At 31.6% G+C, this 18,201-nt stretch overlaps 1 protein-coding gene across 1 annotated transcript; it reads right to left on the bottom strand.

Annotated features, from left to right (window-relative positions):
• Nucleotides 1–9,818: 9,818 nt before the first annotated feature.
• On the bottom strand, nt 9,819–14,907 carry LOC114282921 (boron transporter 1). The gene is made up of 12 exons (XM_028225710.2): nt 14,352–14,907; nt 13,759–13,841; nt 13,286–13,478; nt 13,016–13,154; nt 12,636–12,801; nt 12,369–12,535; nt 12,089–12,262; nt 11,878–11,973; nt 11,564–11,701; nt 10,792–11,111; nt 10,437–10,704; nt 9,819–10,343 (listed from the first exon to the last, which is right to left on the bottom strand). Exons 1-12 carry the CDS (start codon nt 14,453–14,455, stop codon nt 10,047–10,049), a joined length of 2,145 nt encoding a protein of 714 aa, XP_028081511.2. The 5' UTR covers nt 14,456–14,907; the 3' UTR covers nt 9,819–10,046.
• Between the last annotated feature and the right edge of the window lie 3,294 nt (nt 14,908–18,201).

The following is an 18,201-nucleotide window of genomic DNA, read 5'->3' as shown; positions in this document are numbered from 1 at the left end:
AAATTTTAAAATTACCTGTTTCTCAAAAAGAGAAAATTATATAAGAATAATGAGTGTTTATTATTTTTTTCATCAAACTAATTTTTTATTTTTTCTAAAAAATAAATTCTAAAAATTCAATCAAATTAATAGTTTATTTTGATAAACTTAAATCAAAATTTCATCAAAAAATTAAAAAAAAAAAACTAACACAATCGTGAACAAAAAATAGTTGTCTACTTTCATATGGATGAGTGGGTGAAAAGAAAATAATAATAAAAAGAAAGGAATACAAAAAGTAAGAATTGTGATTTCAAGAGACAAAATGATATAAAAACATTTATTGAGTTGAAATAGCCTTAAAACTTTTTATTCTTTTTGAGTGTAGTTATTCTCATTTAATGTTTCCTTAACAAAAACTTTTATAAAAAATAAAAAATAAAAACCTTTTAAAAAATCAATTTCCAAACACGTCTTTATGCACAAAGCAAACCAGCGTTCAAATCGGCAAGGGTATTTCAGTCTTCTCACAAACAAAAACAACGCTACAAATAGTTCATTCTTCCCCTTCAGTACCAGTCGAAGAATTCGAAGACGCAAACAAACATACATATCTGAGAGAGAAGAAATTGCAGACGTAACGCAATTCATCTGTTTGTTTCTCTCAATTTGTTAGATTAGAATCGTTTTCGTCGTTGTTAATGTCAAAAAACAACAACATGGAAATTGGTAGAATCAATGATGATCGTCGTGAGGCGGCAGAGGAGGAGGATGTGGATGAAGAAAAGATGGACAAGTTCTTTGCTCTGATTAGAAACTTTCGGGACGCTCGAGATCGTCGGAGGAATGAATTGAAACAATTGCAGATCCGAAACAACAACAACAACAACAACAATAACGAGAATCTTAAGAAGAGGAAAGCAGATCAAGATCATCATCGTCGTCAGGAGCAATCCAGGAGTTGGGTACCCTCATTTGAATGGGAAGATTTCAATGATCATCGAAAAACTCCGATCTTTTCAAATCCTAATCCTAATCCTATCAACAACAATCATCAACAACAACAACAACAGCGCAAGAATGAAGATCAACAATGTGATGAAACTGGCTTGGATCTTAAACTCACCCTCTAGATTCTTGTTAAAGAAAACAGAGTGTTGTTTGTTTCATCTCTCTTTTAATTTCTGTAATTAATTATTTGATTTCTTTTTATTCAATTTATGAAAAACCCCCAGAATGCTCTAATATGAAATCTAACACTCTCTTTGGATCAGTGGAGGAGGGTGAGAAAAGAATGAATGTTTATGTTTCTTTTCTTATTGGTAAGGGACGAAATGAAATATTTGTGTTTTTTTAATATTAATTTTGGATGGGTGAGGTAACATGTGAGAATGACAATCTTGGTACTACTATAAATACTTCAATCAATTAATTTGTTTCTCATTAAGGGATTATTTGAGGTTGATATAAATACATATATTTTTTTGATTTTTTACCCCAAAAAAATTTAAAAAAATAGAACGTTGATATAATTCAAAAAAAAATTTAAAAAAAAAACCTATTTAAGAAAATGCCAAATAATTCCTAAATCTCACCATTCTTAATAAGAAATGAAATATAGATTAATGAAAAATTTTCTCTCACTAAATTTATAAACTAAGTAATACTAGAGACTCCAAAAGTTCTATCAAAACTTCTACCAAATATCTCATATGGGTGTGAGACTCACACTATGTAGATTTTATGTAAGTCTCATATTTCATGTGAGATATTTGGTAAAAATTTTAATAAGACTTTTGAAATTTCTAACATTTTTGATAAATTAAACATGAACAAGAAATTTATTTTCGTATCATTTCTAATATTCTAAATACTTTTACAATTGAATAATGCTATATGTATCAATTAATGTACTAACTAATATATTAATTTATAATATAACATAATTTATGAAGTTTTAATATTTATAATTTGTATAATCACTTCCGTTGATCCCATTAATTAATGGAGCAGGTAACTTGTTCAATTTTTGATCGGTTCACATAAATAACACTTTCCAATGTAATTGAAAATATCAACTGTGGAACAAATTCCCATTAATTTTGAATAGGAAGATTTCACAAAAAAAAAAATTCCGAAACAATGTTTCACATTAAAACTAATACTATATGTATTTATTAATGTATTAATTAGTATGTCAATTGATGATGTGGTACAATTTAAAATATTTTTGGTATTTACAATTTGTATAATGAATGAGATCAATAATGATGTCATAACTAGTATTGATATAGTAATTAGTACACTAATTGGTGCATGTACCACTACTCTTCACATTAATATATCTACAAAAATGTTGAGTGTGTTTGGTTTGTGTTTTGAGATAAATTTTAAAAAAAAATTTTGAGAGAATTTAGAAAAAAAATTTAGTTTGTTTGGTTGTAAGAGAGAGAAGAAAAAACAAAAAAACTGTGGTGTTTCAGTGAATAATACGAACAGTCTATATTATAATGTTTGTTGAATAGAAAAAGGGACCAAGGGATCGCTGAATAATTATAAAATTATTCACCACAGATTGCTGAATAATTTTTCTCTGCAAGTTGCCAAGGACAGCAGCGATCTGTGGTGTTTCAGTAGTTTTTTTTTTTTTTTTTTTTTTTTACGAGCCGTTTATATTATAATATTTGTTGAATAGATTATTATGAAAAAAAATCAAATTGATTAAAAATTTATAACTTTATAATAAAAACACATTTATTTTTAAAAAATAAACAGTTAATATTATCCTAATAATTTTTGTATAACAATTTTAATCTAATCATGGGATTATAAATTTCTAATTAATTTAATTTTTTTATATAAATAATATAATTCAACAAATCCTATAATATAAACTATTCGCATTATAAAAAAAAAAAAATCAAAAAAATCTCCCACCAAAATATCACAGATCCCTTCACAGTAAGATTCCCGAATTCGCTGCGATATATACAAAGTAGGGGAGGGGAGGTGCGATGCGAGTGTTGATCTTGGTTGGAAAGAGACTTTTTCCAGCTGGTAAAGGGACAACTATCATCGTCATCGTCTGTAAGTAGGCATGGGGCGTTGCGTGGTTAGATGCTTAAAAAAAAAAAAAAAAGAAACAAAAACAAAAACAAAAAAAACGTGATTAGATTAGATGCCTCCCAAACAAAAAAAAAAAAGTATTTTTTTATTTTGGTGGGTTTTGGCTATAATAGTCTAAAAAATTAAAATATTTACTATTTATATATTTTTAAAAATTAATTAAAATAATCCATTTCTAAATGAATCCTCAAGGCAAGCATAGGTAATAGTCCCTAATGTTTTTTTTGAGACCAGAGAACTTTTTTAGCATTGGGTACCGAAGTTAGATAATAAAGTTTAGGAGATTTTTTTTTAAGGTCTTTGATATTAAAATTTTATAGCATAAAAGACACTAAATATTTTCGTAATGTTTAGGGTCCCTCAATATCGATTCAGAGAAAATTCAATTCAAAGAATTTTTTTGAACTTTCCAGAGAAAATTCAATTTAGAGAAATTCTTTCTAGAAAAATTTTGGAAAAGCCAGAGAATTTCTTTGATATGTTCACAAATTTCTTTAATTTGCTCAATTTTCTTTGATTTGCTTACAATTTTCTCTGTGTTTTGATCAAATTAGAGAAAATTGTGTTTTCCACTAATTCCATCCATCAAACCAATTCTCAAACAAGAGTACAGTATCAACTTACCTTGCTCAAACTATAAAATATGATCTCACAACAGATTTCACAAATTTGGAAAGAATTGAACATCAAGGAGTACCTGTGTAGTTTATATTGCTGTAGTTTATTAAAAGCACCATTTCACCATTGAAATTGACAACCTTTTTTCTGATTTTACCCAGAGAAAATTTGATTCATAAAATTTCTCTGGACTTTTCAGAAAATTTCTCTGAAGAGAAATTCTAGGAAAGCCAAAGAATTTCTTTGACATGTTCACAAATTTCTCTGATTTGCTTTACAATTTTCTCTGTGTTTTGATCAAACTAGAGAAAATTGTGTTTTCTACTAATTTCATCCATCAAACCAATTGTCAAACAAGTACAATATCAACTTGCTTTGCTCATACTATCAAATATGATCTCATAATAGATTTCACAAATTTGGAAAGAAGTAAACATCAAGGAGTACATATGTAGTTTATATTGCTGTAGTTCAAATAAGCCTCGTAAAATTACATGTATTTTTCCACAGATTTCTTAACAACTAAACACGAGCAAAATAAACAGAGCTCTCTGTACCTTATGGGGTGTCTTGGGTACCTTCCTAGGTGGCTTAGGAGGGGTCGAATTCTCCAAATGGAACCCAGTATTACTTCCAAAAATCGACGGCGAGTAAGGCATGTTGGGCCCTGAATGATCTGTCTTGAACCTCAACATGTTCTTACTAGGACTCATCGGCGATCCCCGACTTGCAAGAGAAGAAAAAGACTCAAAATCAAACCAAAAAAACTCAAATTTCAACAACCTCGATTAAGCCTTGTTCCATCTCTCTTTCACAAGAGAAGCCTTATCGACGAGCCCAAAAGTGTGGACCCTCGAAGACGATCGGCAGGGTATGAATCTGTTGTTGCAAGACGCCAATTTCAACGAAGAATGCGAGGAAGACAATTTGGAGATCATCCAAGGAGACATAGTCCTCAGGGAATGAAGATTTGATACGGTGTGAATTGGAGAAGAAGCCGAGAAGATGTCAAGACGAAGAGCACTTTCGAACATGGTAACTAAGGGATTGATCCCACTTTTCCGTCTTTGTTGAGAGAAGAAAATGAGAGAGATAGATTTAGGGAGAGAGAGAGAGAGAGAGAGAGAGAGAAAATATAGAGTTTTGAACTGGTAAATGGAGATAAATTTGGTAGAGATCGATGGGAAGGCGAAGACGATCTCGTTGTTGAGATCGGCGAGAGAGAGAGAGAAGAGTAGCGATAGAGAGAAGAAATGAGGTATGAGTCTGATAGAGAGAAATAGAGAGCGTGTGATATATCAAATTTCTTTGTGATGCATGGTGTGGGATTGAGAAACCTTAGACATCATAAAATAATATTGTGGATCTCTTTCATTACTAAAAATAGAAGAGGGACCTTAGATGAATTTTCCCTAAAGTTTAAGACAATTATAAATAAATAAACAAAATTAAGACTTTAATATTGTAACAAAATAAATTTTGACTTTTTAATTTTGTCAATTTAAACTCTAACGTTTTGATTTGTTTTCAATATAAACTATTCACTTATTTTCGTTAAATAAAATTGATTAAAAAAAGTATCTTTTAGCCATTAAATTTAATGCAGGTATATATAAAATATCTAAAATACTATTTGTATTAAGTTTAATGACTACAATATCTTTGTTCATTAACAAAAATAGACAAATGACTTAATTTAAAAATAAATAAAAATTTAGGGTTTGATAAAATTTAAAAATTAAGATTTATTTTAGGATAAATTACAAATACACCCCCTGACATTTGCTTAAAATACAGATTGCCTCATGTAGTTTAAAAAATTGCAAATTCCCCCTTATTAGAATTTTTTATTTAATAAAATTAACTCAAAAAATAAAATTGATAATTGTTCTCCTATACAATAACAAAATTACCTAAACTATTAATTGAAACATATTTTTAACATCATTAAAAAACTGTTAATTGACTTGATGATTTATTAATAAAATGGACGATTTATTATGAAATTAAAACCTCAAGAAGTGAAACGTAATTTTCAAAATCATAGGAGGTGATTCATATTTTAATCAAACCTCAGGGAGTGTATTTGTAATTTACTCTTTATTTTATTACAAAACTAACTTTGAGAATTTTTTCATAATTTCACCATAAAGTTTTTTTTTTTTTTTTTTTTTTGTGGTCATATCATATATATTAGTAGGAGTTAATTTGTTAGTTGTTAATAAAGAAAGGGAATAATTTGAACCTTAAAAAAATCTCAAATTGTACAAGAACATTTAGGATGCAATTAAAGCAGGTCTTAACCCGAACTTGAGCTCAATTGAAAATTTTAATTCTTAAATAATATATATTGAAACAAAAGATTGGGCGGATTGCACTTAGACGGAGGTCTTGCACAACCCAAGCTCAAGTTCTATATAGATAATTTATATAATAGAAAATCTAATTCACTCTAATCAATGGAATTTTTTGTAATTATTTTTCAGTGATATATGTTTTTTATTTAGATTGTGCATTTATATGTTTTTTTGTTTGTTTATAAATAAGTTATAATTAGTCCCCCAAAAAATTCAACATTTGTTGTCCAAGAAAGTTTAAAACCAATAATCGTGCATAATTTTTTTGTGGGTTTGGTTGCGTTGGGATGTCTGCCTAAGCCTACTTTAAATTGACATGAAGCTTCTTCCGGTCTGCCCAACTTTCTAGTGAAAGGTCCCCGAACCTAAAAAGCCCATTCCTGCCGACCTCAATTTTATTTAGCATGGGTTGCTCCTAACAATTAGGCTAGGTTGGTTAAGCCCTTGTCTGGTATGCGACTCTTTTGAGGTTGAGAGTTAATTTCCTTATAAAAAATTAAAATAAATTAAAACGTTAATAAGATAAAATATTATATACTATAAAAAAATTCAAACGAATTTTTTAGGCACAGACTAAAAGCCGAAAAGGCAATCCATTTCCCAAACAAATTCTTTATATTTGAAAAAATTAACGACATGCTTAAGATAAATTTTTTTTATTATTATTTTTTTTTTCTATTTTTATCCCATTGTCGCCAAATCACTACCAAACATCACTGGACCGCTGTTGGCCGGTAGCAAGAAAATTCACCGAAGGTGGCTAGCAGTAGCAATTGGTGATAGTGATGATATGGACAAATAGACATATTATTATTAGGGCTATCACCCAAAAGTTTTAAAATTGGACTAATAGTCCGAGTATCCCTATTATTTTTTAGATTATTATTATTATAGACAAATTTCACTTTACCTCCTATAGTTTGAGCCGGGTATGGATTACCCCCCACATTCGGAAATCACCACATAACTCCCATGTGGTTTGTGAATTAAAACGCACACTAACTTCTATTAATAGAACGTGTAAATTTACCTTTATGCCCCCGTCTTCTTCCTCTTCTCTCTTTTAAATTAAACCTGCAAATATATATATATATATATATACACACTTATTTTCTTTCTTCTTCCTTCCATGCTACCAACTCTTACAAATTTCATTCCAATTTGCACAAGAAATCCAAACGGCACACACATCTCCACACCAAAAAACTAGTCACTCATTCTCACCACTCATCAACAGTAAATGCATATATATTATCCAATCATTCAATATTCTACAAATCAATTTAAAATCTAAATACTAAATTCCTAAAATCATTCACAGTAGCTAAGTTCTGTCACTATTCCTCTAAAAAAAAAAAATTGTCATTGGGCATCAAATTAAATTATATTGGCACAATTTGCTTATCCATTAATTGAAATTGACTATTTAATAACTCAGAACGTGATTATATACTTTTTTATCCTAAAAGACTCTTTATCTCTTCCATCACCACTCAACAACCCAAATTTTATTCATATATGCATATATAATGTAAATATATACACAGAACCTAAGGTCCCTTCTAAAGATAGATCCCGTTGGTAAGTGGATATTAAGTTTTAGCTTCAAAAATTTTTGATTGATGCAAACCTAACATTTTTCTTCCAAGTTTTATTATTTTTCTTATTAACTTGAAGTGGCCATGGAGTTGTAGAAAAGGACGTCGGTATAGGCATGTGAATAAAAGAGAAAGGAGGTACGTGGTGGCATAGAGAGGGAAGATTGGTGGGGGGAGAGGAAGTTGAGGTGGTACATTGGGTTGGAGTTAAGAAATATAAAGAGAAATAGTAGAAAGAGAAGGAAGAAGCATGACATGCCTTTGCAAATTTAAAGATGTCTAAAGGATATTTTGATCTTAAAATGTAACTTACTCTCTTTATGGGTGTTTGAACTACATAGTCTGTTAACTTTGATAGAAAAGTGGACGGTGTGTTTTAGTCCACAAACCAAATGGGAGTTATGTGATAATTTCTGAATGTCAGGAGATAATCTGCACTTAATCCAAACCATAGCAAGTAAAGTGAAGTTTGCCTATTATTATTATTTGTTGACAATCCATATGAGATAATTTACAAATATTATGACTTACATTGTAGTGGACATTTAATTAACCCAAAATTTTAAAGTTAGACTTATGATTCGAATGTCCATTATTTTTTAGATTATTATTTTTTTTTTTGTTGACAATCGATATGAGATAATTTACAAATATTGAAACTTACATCTTAGTGTACATTTAATTAGCCAAATTAAGTCTAGCATCTCAATTAAGTGATGAGATACTGAACATTCTACCATTTAAAAAAATTTGACAATACATTGCTAGAAACCCAACTGTCAAAACAAACAAATCACACAAAAAAGACAACAAAACAAACAATAAAGGACAAAAACTTTTAGTAACGCTGTATTTGGTTGAGAGATTTAAGAAACTTTTCTAAATTCCTCCTCAAATTCCCCAATTAAACACGGCGTAAGTAGAGAGGTGATTCTATGATTCTCTACCATTAAACCACTTAAATCATTTTATCTGATATATAATGATCTACTTTAGAATAACGCACCTCTTTTTTTCTCTTATCAACGGGTCATTAATTTTAAATTTTGTGTACCTCGATCATTACAAGCCATTTGTCACTAAGTTAAGAAATCAAAATTCAATAAGAGTATAAATTATGAAACTAAACGGGATAAGATTGTATTAAGTGGTGACAAGGAACATAATTTTCAAACTTCTGAAATATTTCAATATCCTCATACAACTTTGACTATTTTTAAATGAAATTAGTATTTTGGCTGCTCAAAATCTATATAATTTTACTTTTTAATCTCTCCAAAATTTAAATAATTTTATCTTAACCTCAATCCAGTTTTTGTGCGGGTGTGAAGCATTGTTATTTATACATATCTATGTCAGCCACTAATACAAGTCTAGTTGCCTAGATGTTGATGTATGGTTCAGTGGTGTGAATCCAAGAAAAAGAAAGAAAGATGCATTCAATATAAATCTTACCTTGGAGAGAGAGTAATAAAAGCATATATCACACACAACCACACTTGGGACAGAAAAATACAAGGAGCTACTGCAGAATCGGATATGAATGAGAGTAAAGTTATATATAAGTTGAATAATGAATAGGGTTTGATTGATTATGACAGAGATTGGACATGCCCATGGTCAACTAGCATATCAAATCTTCATTGGACTCATTCCATTTCCCATTGGTATATACCTTCACTTCATTTTCTGATTTTATAGATTATGTCTCAATCTCATCTTTTATGTAAAGCTGCCTTCTTTATCAAAGAATATCAAAAAGATGATGATGCAAGGGAAAGGGTGGCCTACACTACTGTCCCTTCCTCCCTTTCAGTCTACAGTCAAGCTAGAATCAACAATTCAAACACAAATAATAATAATAATAATAATAATAATGTGGAGTTGAGGTTCATGTGAAATGTGAATTTCACTAGAATTGAAAGGCAAAGATAGACATGTCCATGAGAGATGTGAAGAATGAATCCCCTCACTTGGCAGTTGGCACTTAACCACCTATTGCCAATATGCTATTGAAAATCACACACTCCTCTCCTCTCCTCTCTTCTCTTCTATTCTCCACCTTAATTTCACCAGCATTTCTCCACCGTAATTGTATTAGCTCCACATGCAATGAGCATGCCAGGGCAACATCTTAGCATTTATAAGAATCAGTGTGAAATATTTATTTTAAAAAGAACAATTTCAAGCTAGTATTTCATTACAAGAAAGCAATATATATAATACGATTAAAGAACAAAAAGAAGGAAGATTTTACATCAATGCCAACCAAAACAACATGGTGAGAAACCGACAATAATACAACATACAAGCCATCTCAAACTCTACAATACATAGATAAAAAAACCAAGTCAATTTTCTCCCATCACTATGAAATTGAGTTCCGGGGACTCATCCCCAAGTTTGATGGCCTTGGACTAACAGGGCCTCCTCTTCCACTAAACTGAGGACTTTGCTCTGCTCTCAGTTCACTAATACGAGGGCTGAACGTTTTATCTGACAAACGTGGGCTCTGGAGTATTTTGGAATCTTTTGCTGGTGTTGCAGTGGAGCTCGTAACCTTTGGACTGTAAACATGCTTTATCTCACCACGGCTTCTGGTAATGATCTCATCTAAAATCTCTCTATCCTCTGCAAATGAAGCTCTTGCACCTAGCTCTGTCTCCTGTTTCAACAAATTCAACATACCATGAAATTGATGGTCAAATTTCCCAATAAACATAGTAAATGATAATGGAAGTTATTGCAGAAATCTTACTGTAGCAAGAGTGAATGGTAAAGCCGGTGCCTCTTCATACTCCGCCGCATCTAAATCTTGAAGGTGTGCTCCTTTGAAAAACTTGGGAAGAAAATATTGTCTTACAGGAACCAAAAGCATGATCATCAGAGGGAATAAAAGCCCTGCGATTGGAACCCATGTGATCCCGAAACAAATAAGCAAGTATGTTGTTTGGAATATTGTAAATGTCACGATTGTCTTGAATGGCACAGTTTCCACAAAGGTGGTGTGGTACTCCTCAAGAACTCTGCAGAGAAGATGAGTATTTTCCTACCAAGGTTAAGGAAGATTGAACATGAAAAGAGACTGAAAGAAAAGTGTATGAAGGCCTTACTTGAATCTTCTGCTTGGAGCAGTGAATAATAATAATATTCTTTCCCAAAACTGGTTACCAGGTAAACTTTCAATTGCCATAAAGGCAAAGTATCCCCAGAGCACCGAGGTTGGAATCATCTTGAGGAAAGGCATGGCAGCAACACATCCTGCCACCATTGTGGCTTGAAGCAAGTTACTAACACGCTGTTCTTTGACCTCGACTGGTAATAGATCATCAATCTCCTTCTCAATGTCAAAAACTGTCTCATCAACTGGAGCGCTAATATTTCCCATGCTTGAAGCTGATTGAATTGTTGATTCTTTTAATTCATTTAACCCCTGAACCAAAAAAGAAAAAGAAAAAAAAAATTACTAAGTTCAGATATTCTTGCAAGATTGAGCTAAAATCATGATTTCACTGAATAATGCAATTGTTAGATTTGAAATGATTATTGAAATGAAGTCATTTGCCAATTAATTGTTGATTTGAAATTGTTGAGTTGCAAAGAAAGCTAAGCAGCAAGTCCCATATATTATGGAAATGAAACAAGGTGGGTGTTTAGGAAGTTGTTATTTTAGTAGGCTATTTTAGTAGATTAAAATTTTTGTATTTGGAAAGATAGATGGATTTTTTTGTAGTTGGATGTGATGTTTGTGAGAGAAAAATGAAATTATTATGGGTTTGATGTAACATTTTGTCTTATTAGCTATTTTAGACTATATTGTCATTTTGTGAATTTTAGCCCCAAAAGCCAAAAAATGGCCTTTGCCAAACAAGTTTGGAATCATACTCGAGCAGAGGGGTCCTGGTAGGTCAGAGGGGTCTGCATCTGTTGATAGGCTTCTTGCATATTCCCATACAATTGTCCCAAGCTTGAGTTCTTTCTCATACTTTGGCGTGCTGTTGCAACCAGTCGATTCCGAAGCAACTGCACAATCAGGAGGTATTCCTCTCAGTGAATCATATTTGGAGAAGGAATTGAAACATTTAGGGTCAAGTATAGGCTTGTCTACCATCTTAATTAAAAAAACCAGGTTCAAAGATGCATGAACACTTTTTGAGAATGAAATTTCATGTTTTTCTTTGAAGTTTTGGAATAATTACCTGGTGTTTAAGAGTGGACAGACTCTTTGTATGCATCGGGGATTGTGGGATCACACCGTTTGATGGAGGGATACCAATCAGACCGCACATTAAGGTCTGTCATTAAGAAGCAGTAATTTAAACATATCATCCAAAAAAATAGCACAGTTAGAAAACTAAAGAGATCATAAAAGAGAAAATAAAAGTGAACAGGAAGCAAGAACTTGCATACCAAGAACCCCAAAAGAAGCAAGTCATAATGGAAAGAAGGTGGCTTTCTCAGATTGAATTCTTTCTGCTGAGCAAGCTGAGATGCGACGCTGTGGTCAAAATAGTAAAGTACTGCAATCATAGTTGCAGGAATAAAAGCTCCAAGTATATAGAGAATGGGCACGTTGAGCATATCCTGTCAGTTTGAGTTGAAATTGTAAATTTACTACCCATCATGAGTCAAGTCAACAATAAATAAAAGGCAAGTCTTTTTGGGCCAAAACAAAACTTGATTAACATGCCTTAATAACTGTCCAATTCTCATATGCACTAGGTGACCACGGATTTGGGCTGAAGAGGCGTCGTGGGATTCCTTTGGGAACACTTTCAGATGGAATGTAGGAAATGGCTGTCCAGACTAGAACCATAAGTGGCACACCATAGTCTGCTACAAGGCTTCTAAGCCAACCTGTGGAAGGACATTTACGCTATCAAAATAAATAGGTGTTCACCAAAAATCCAACTTTGGCAACTTAAAACCAATTTGTAATTTTGCAACACATACTTACCAGTCCCATACCGCCATGACCTTGCTTTTCTGCTTTTTAATGCAGTTAGCAGAAGACCGAATGACAGAACCAAAGCAAACATCCCATTTGCAAACCTCCATGAAGGTATGAACTCAATCAATTTTAGATTTTCTCGTTTTGGTATGCGAAACTCATCCACAAGTCCCTGGAAACCAAATCAAATCAAAATAATGTTAGATTAACTCTAAAGTGGTATAGAGGTGCTCATAGTCGAATAAGGCCAACATATAGAGATGTTAAAACAATTAATATTGAGCCGAAAAGATCTAGACATGCCTTCTTCGAAAAAGTTCTAGGATTGACATTCATATGAGGAATTCAAAGATTAGAAAATGTAATCCTATCACAATTTTCCTCACCTTGATTGCTTGTTGCATAAACAGCATGGCAATAAGCAAACCAAACAGTTCTCCTGCCACACGAGTAAATCTGTTGATAATAGAGCAAGCTCCTAAGATAGCCAGTAAGAACAGCAAGATTGCAGTCCACACACACACCCTGAAAGATCAAATAATCAAGTTTTATTAAATAAGTTTAACGGAACAATTTCAAGCAATAAAACTGCAAGACATTCAAAACCGTACAAACAATGATAATTCATTAGGGAAAAATAAAAAGATATAGCTCACCATCCAGTCCATGCAAGAAACAGATTGCGACCCAAATCGGGTCTCTCTTTAGCAAAGTTGAACATGAATGTGTACATTATTACAGTGGGCTCTGCAACTCCCAAGATCAGCAAAGGTTGACCCCCAATGATTGAGTGAATAATCCCACAAATTGCAGTGGATGATAAGGTCTGAACCGCTGTCAAAACTCCTTCTGCAAGTGGCAGGTGGAGCATATAATGTAAAACCATTTTGATAGCAATTTAATTTAGCCATGATAAATTTCATGGATTACACTCTATGTTCTAGTATTTTCCTATTGACTTCTTAATCCTTTTTTCTTTTTTTCTTTTTTGAGTAATTAAATTGCTAAGTTGCAGCTATTAACAACTGTGACACATCTTTGAATACTTTTAACATCTATTCGAAAATATAGAAGAAATTTCAATGCCAAATATGCAGTGAGAAAATTATTTACAGTTTATTTCCCATACCAGTATTTCTCTCCAGTTGTTCCCCAAATGAAATGACTGGGATTGCTGAGGCAAAGAATATATATGTGGTAGGAGCCAAAATCCTGAAAAAATAAAATTGTATTATTTTTAAAATTCACAAAAAAGAAGAACATGGATTAAAAAAAATTATGTTCAAACAGAAAGGTTGCAACTTGTCAAGTCACTAATTGTCTCAAAAGATTTAGTTGGTACGAATCGAACCAACGTATATCAAGCTAACACTCCCCTTCACATGCAAACTCACACGTGGAGATAAAGGTGCACCAAGACAAGACAGACCGACCAAAGTGCACAACAACGGAGACAATACGTAGGGCAACAGAACCACCAGAATCTCCTGGAACCAGAGCTATGAAATCATGTTAAAGTTACCAATTAACCCGAAAAGTTAAACCTTATAGGAAACAGGCCCAAAAATATACATGAAGCTGACACAACAACTAAACATGTATATGCATGGAGTGAGACAGGAAAGGAAGACAGAGAAGGAAAAAGAAACATTACAATTAAAAAGCATACACACGATAATAATTAATTAGATTATGAGAGAGCTGAGTGAGTATATACTATACCTGAAGCCTGCTCTAAACCCCCCAGTCCAGTCTTGCTTGTAACACAGCAACCTTCCTTTAAGATCATTCTTGATTCCTCGAAAAGGCACAAATGTCTCTTCCATTTTTGTCAGGAAAAAAGACCAAAACACTCCTCCAAGGGGTCAGGACTAATCTTTAGCGACCCCATTGGGGTTTAACATCAAACAATGAGATTGCCATTGAAAGGAGATTTTTTAGAATATCCCAGAAAAATTACATGACTTGGGTATTGCCAAAAACTATTTGAAAGAACATGAACAAGAAAAGTATTACATAAAAAGTCCAAAAAAAGCAAGTGCCCAATTGAAAGAAATCGAATTGCAAGAAAGAGTGGTGTTGTTGATGGTTAAAGGACCTAGAAAGAGTCCCCCAAACATGTCGTTTGGGTATGCTTTGTGGAAACAATAATGTGTGGGCAGAGAAAGAAGAAAGGAAAGATGGAAATATATATAAGCAACAAAAGGGTTGAAAACGATACTAATACTAGTTGTAGATTTGATGAACAGAAGGAGAGAGAGAGAGAGAGAGAGAGAGAGAGAGCAATACAATACGGGTCAAAAGCGAACTTCACTGTCATTGTTCAGTGCTGTGAAGTATGGCTACTCCAAAGGATTGTATGGGCATTGGGTATTCGAAATATATACCGGATATTTTTTTATACATTCTTTGCTTGTGGTATTTTGTGAGCATAGGGTGGATACATCGGGTATTGGTGGAGGTATACTTAATTTATTAGAGAGTTTTGATTTGTTTAATGTAACAGAAATGAAAAATGTATTATTCAATGATGAAATTAATGGAAGTAAAAATTAAAATTTTGAGTTTTCAAATTTTACTTAACTTGCTTTTGGAATGAAAATTTGTTTTGTAATTTCTTCTATTTAATGGCATTAAATTAGCTTATAGACTGTACTTTGGTATTGGTATTGTTAAATTATGATTTCCCTTCTAATTTTGGTATTGAACTTTGATTGTAGGTTGAATTTGAAATTATAAAAAAAATAAAAAATTTATTAACGTACCTAGTCATACTCGTATCCAATTATTTTTAGGCTTTACTGAATCTGCGCACCCATAACGTATATGAATCCGCACTTGTGCTTTATAGGTTCAGTGGCACTTCTTACACTTTATTATTTTTTACAAAAATAATTGATGCAAAGAATTTGAGCTCGCGTGAATTGACCAAATTACATAACCCAGATGTTTGGCCGAATGACCGCTCGAACGATCAACATTTTATATAAGATGATGATCAGATGACTGCCCAACCGGTGTGTCAATTGGCATTAGTCCAAATTACCGATATCTTATATCAGACCATTACTCAGACGAGTAACATACACAAATTCAAGTAATTCAAACAAATCTAAATTTGATAGATATAACAATGCTCTTATTATTATTATTTTTTTAAATTGCAATGTACATTACCAAAACAAAAAAATGCTGCGAAGCCCCCAACGAAGAGTGATGAGTATCTCTTGCATCTCACTAACATGATCTTTGCCAAAAAATAATACTAATAATAAACTAAAGTCTAGTTCCACCAACCCAACTCCCAACCCCTTCAAAAAAAAGTAAAATACCATATGAAAGCGCCAATTAATAATTGATGCCATCATGCCACTATATTTTCTCGTAGAGTGGCCCACATTCAAACAACGCCAACACAATGCATTGTACGGACAGTAAGGCTGGTGTGCCTCTTGTAGAGTATAGTTAGGAATTTTTTCGATAATTTGAACGGTTTATATGGTAGAGTTCATCGAGTAAATTATTCATACAAAAAATTAAGTTGATTAGATATGTATAACTCTATAACCAAAGCATATTTGTTTTTATAAAAACTAACGGTTAACATACCTTTTATAAATGTTTAAAAACAATTAAGATCTAATCATAAGGTTATAAATATCCGATTAACTTGATTTTTTATTTAAATGATATTATTGACAAACCTCACAATGTAAACGGTTCAAATTATTAAAAAAAATTCAGGACAAACTCCCACAACAAAGCACAGTGGACTGTTGTGCCTCAGTCACCCCAATGCATGTACAATGAATCTAGTTCAAGAAATGTTCATTCAATAAATGTTACAACTGCTTGGCTGATCATTAATTATTCAATACTTGTGGAGGAATTTATGGTGATATTTTAAATGAATTGTTATTGAGTTAAATCATTAAATTTATTACTTATGTATTATAATTTGATGGTGTTACATGCATTAATTAGTGTACTAATTAGTGTATAAATTGATGATGTGACATAATTTAAGAGATTTTTGATATTTGTAATGTGCATAATGAGTGAGGTCAATAATAATATCATAACTAGTGTTAGTGCACTAGTTAGTACACTAATTAGTGCATATAGTATTATTCATTATAATTTTAGGAAAAAAAGTAATAAGTGTCAGTTTGTAAATAAAATACAATATTACTCTAAATTTATTTGAATAAATTTTAACTGAAAAAGTTGCACAAGTGATGATTGCCTATGTCATAGCTACTCATATGATCGACGAGTGATACTACATGCATCAATTAGTGTACTAACTAATGTACCAATACTAATTATAACATTATTATTGACCTTACTCATTAATAACATTACAAATATCAAAAGATCTTTTAAATTATATCACATTATCAATTGATACACTAATTAATATACTAATTGAAACATATAGTGTTATTTTATGGTCGACCGTTCAAATAATTCAACAATGCTAAGCAATCTTTAAAGGTTGTGCGCTCCCATTTTTCTATCTGTTCCAAAGCAAAATTGGGTACATATTATGTTGAATTAATGGTTCCAAATGGAGCTTTACATCATTAAGCCTCCGTTTGGAAAGTGGGTTAGTTTTTTAGATTTTTGGTTTTTTTAGCTATTTTAATTTGGAGCTAAAAAGTCTTGGGAAGGACTTTTAGCTTTTTTGACTTTTTTAACTTTTTTATGAGAGAAAGAATGTAATAATTATGGGTTTGATGTGATATTTTATCTTATTAGGTTAAAAAATCTATTGTATTTTTTGTGACTATTTTAGCCCAAAAAACCTCAAAACTAACTTGCCAACCGGAGGCTAAAATAGAGGAACCAAAAAATGGTGTTTAGTTTTTATTAATTTGTCTTTTATTGTAATGTGATAGAAGAAAATTTAGCAGCCAGTGATTTTTCTGTGTGATAATGAATTCCCGTAATTTAACTTTCATTATACATTTTTGTGTTATTGCTATTAGTTATATTTTTTCTTTTCAAAATTTAAAATGTTATAACTCTCATTGTACATTTTTATTTTTTTATTTTTTTTTATTTTTCAATTTACTTATCAAAATTTATCAAATAAGATCAAATTGAATATGAAGTTATGTATTAAAAAAATCTCAAAATGTCACTCAATTTCCACAATTTGTAAAACCATGAAATTTCAAATTTTCTATAGTTGAGATGTTGGGAAATTTCACAATTCTGTGTTTGAGAAACTGTAAAATTTTATAAAAATTGACAAATTACACAATCTTTAAAAAAGTGTAAAATTTCACAAAATTGTGTGCACTTGAGAAATTGTGAAAGCAGTTCTATGTTTACAAAAACTATGAAATTTTTTAGTTTGTTATGTTTTAAAAACTAAAAATTTTAATATGTTAAACTGATTATGAGATCTAAATAACGACAACTTTTGCTACTGTATATGATATGGGTACATCTCATGGTTACTTAGACCGAAAGTTAAATCACAATCATGTCAAAATAAGACTTGCCATTTTATTAAGTTGGGTGAGTGTGTGCAGAGGAAATGGCATTATCATGTTTACATCTA

Source organism: Camellia sinensis, chromosome 12 (assembly GCF_055761805.1).
Source record: "Camellia sinensis isolate YWXY chromosome 12, ASM5576180v1, whole genome shotgun sequence".
In the NCBI taxonomy this organism is placed as follows: domain Eukaryota; kingdom Viridiplantae; phylum Streptophyta; class Magnoliopsida; order Ericales; family Theaceae; genus Camellia; species Camellia sinensis.
The sequence above is the reverse complement of the archived record's forward strand: the minus strand, read 5'-3'. Positions and strand labels throughout refer to the sequence as shown.

Bases quoted from the DNA above. Each gene is read 5' to 3' on its own strand.
- LOC114282921 (XM_028225710.2), bottom strand. From the start codon at position 14,455: ATGGAAGAGACATTTGTGCCTTTTCGAGGAATCAAGAATGATCTTAAA. The intron at 11,112-11,563 runs GTATGATTCCAA...TTTTTGGTTCAG, and splicing joins ACCAGGACCCCTCTGCTCGA to GGGTTAAATGAATTAAAAGA. The intron at 10,344-10,436 runs GTAAGATTTCTG...TTGTTGAAACAG, and splicing joins TACCATTCACTCTTGCTACA to GAGACAGAGCTAGGTGCAAG.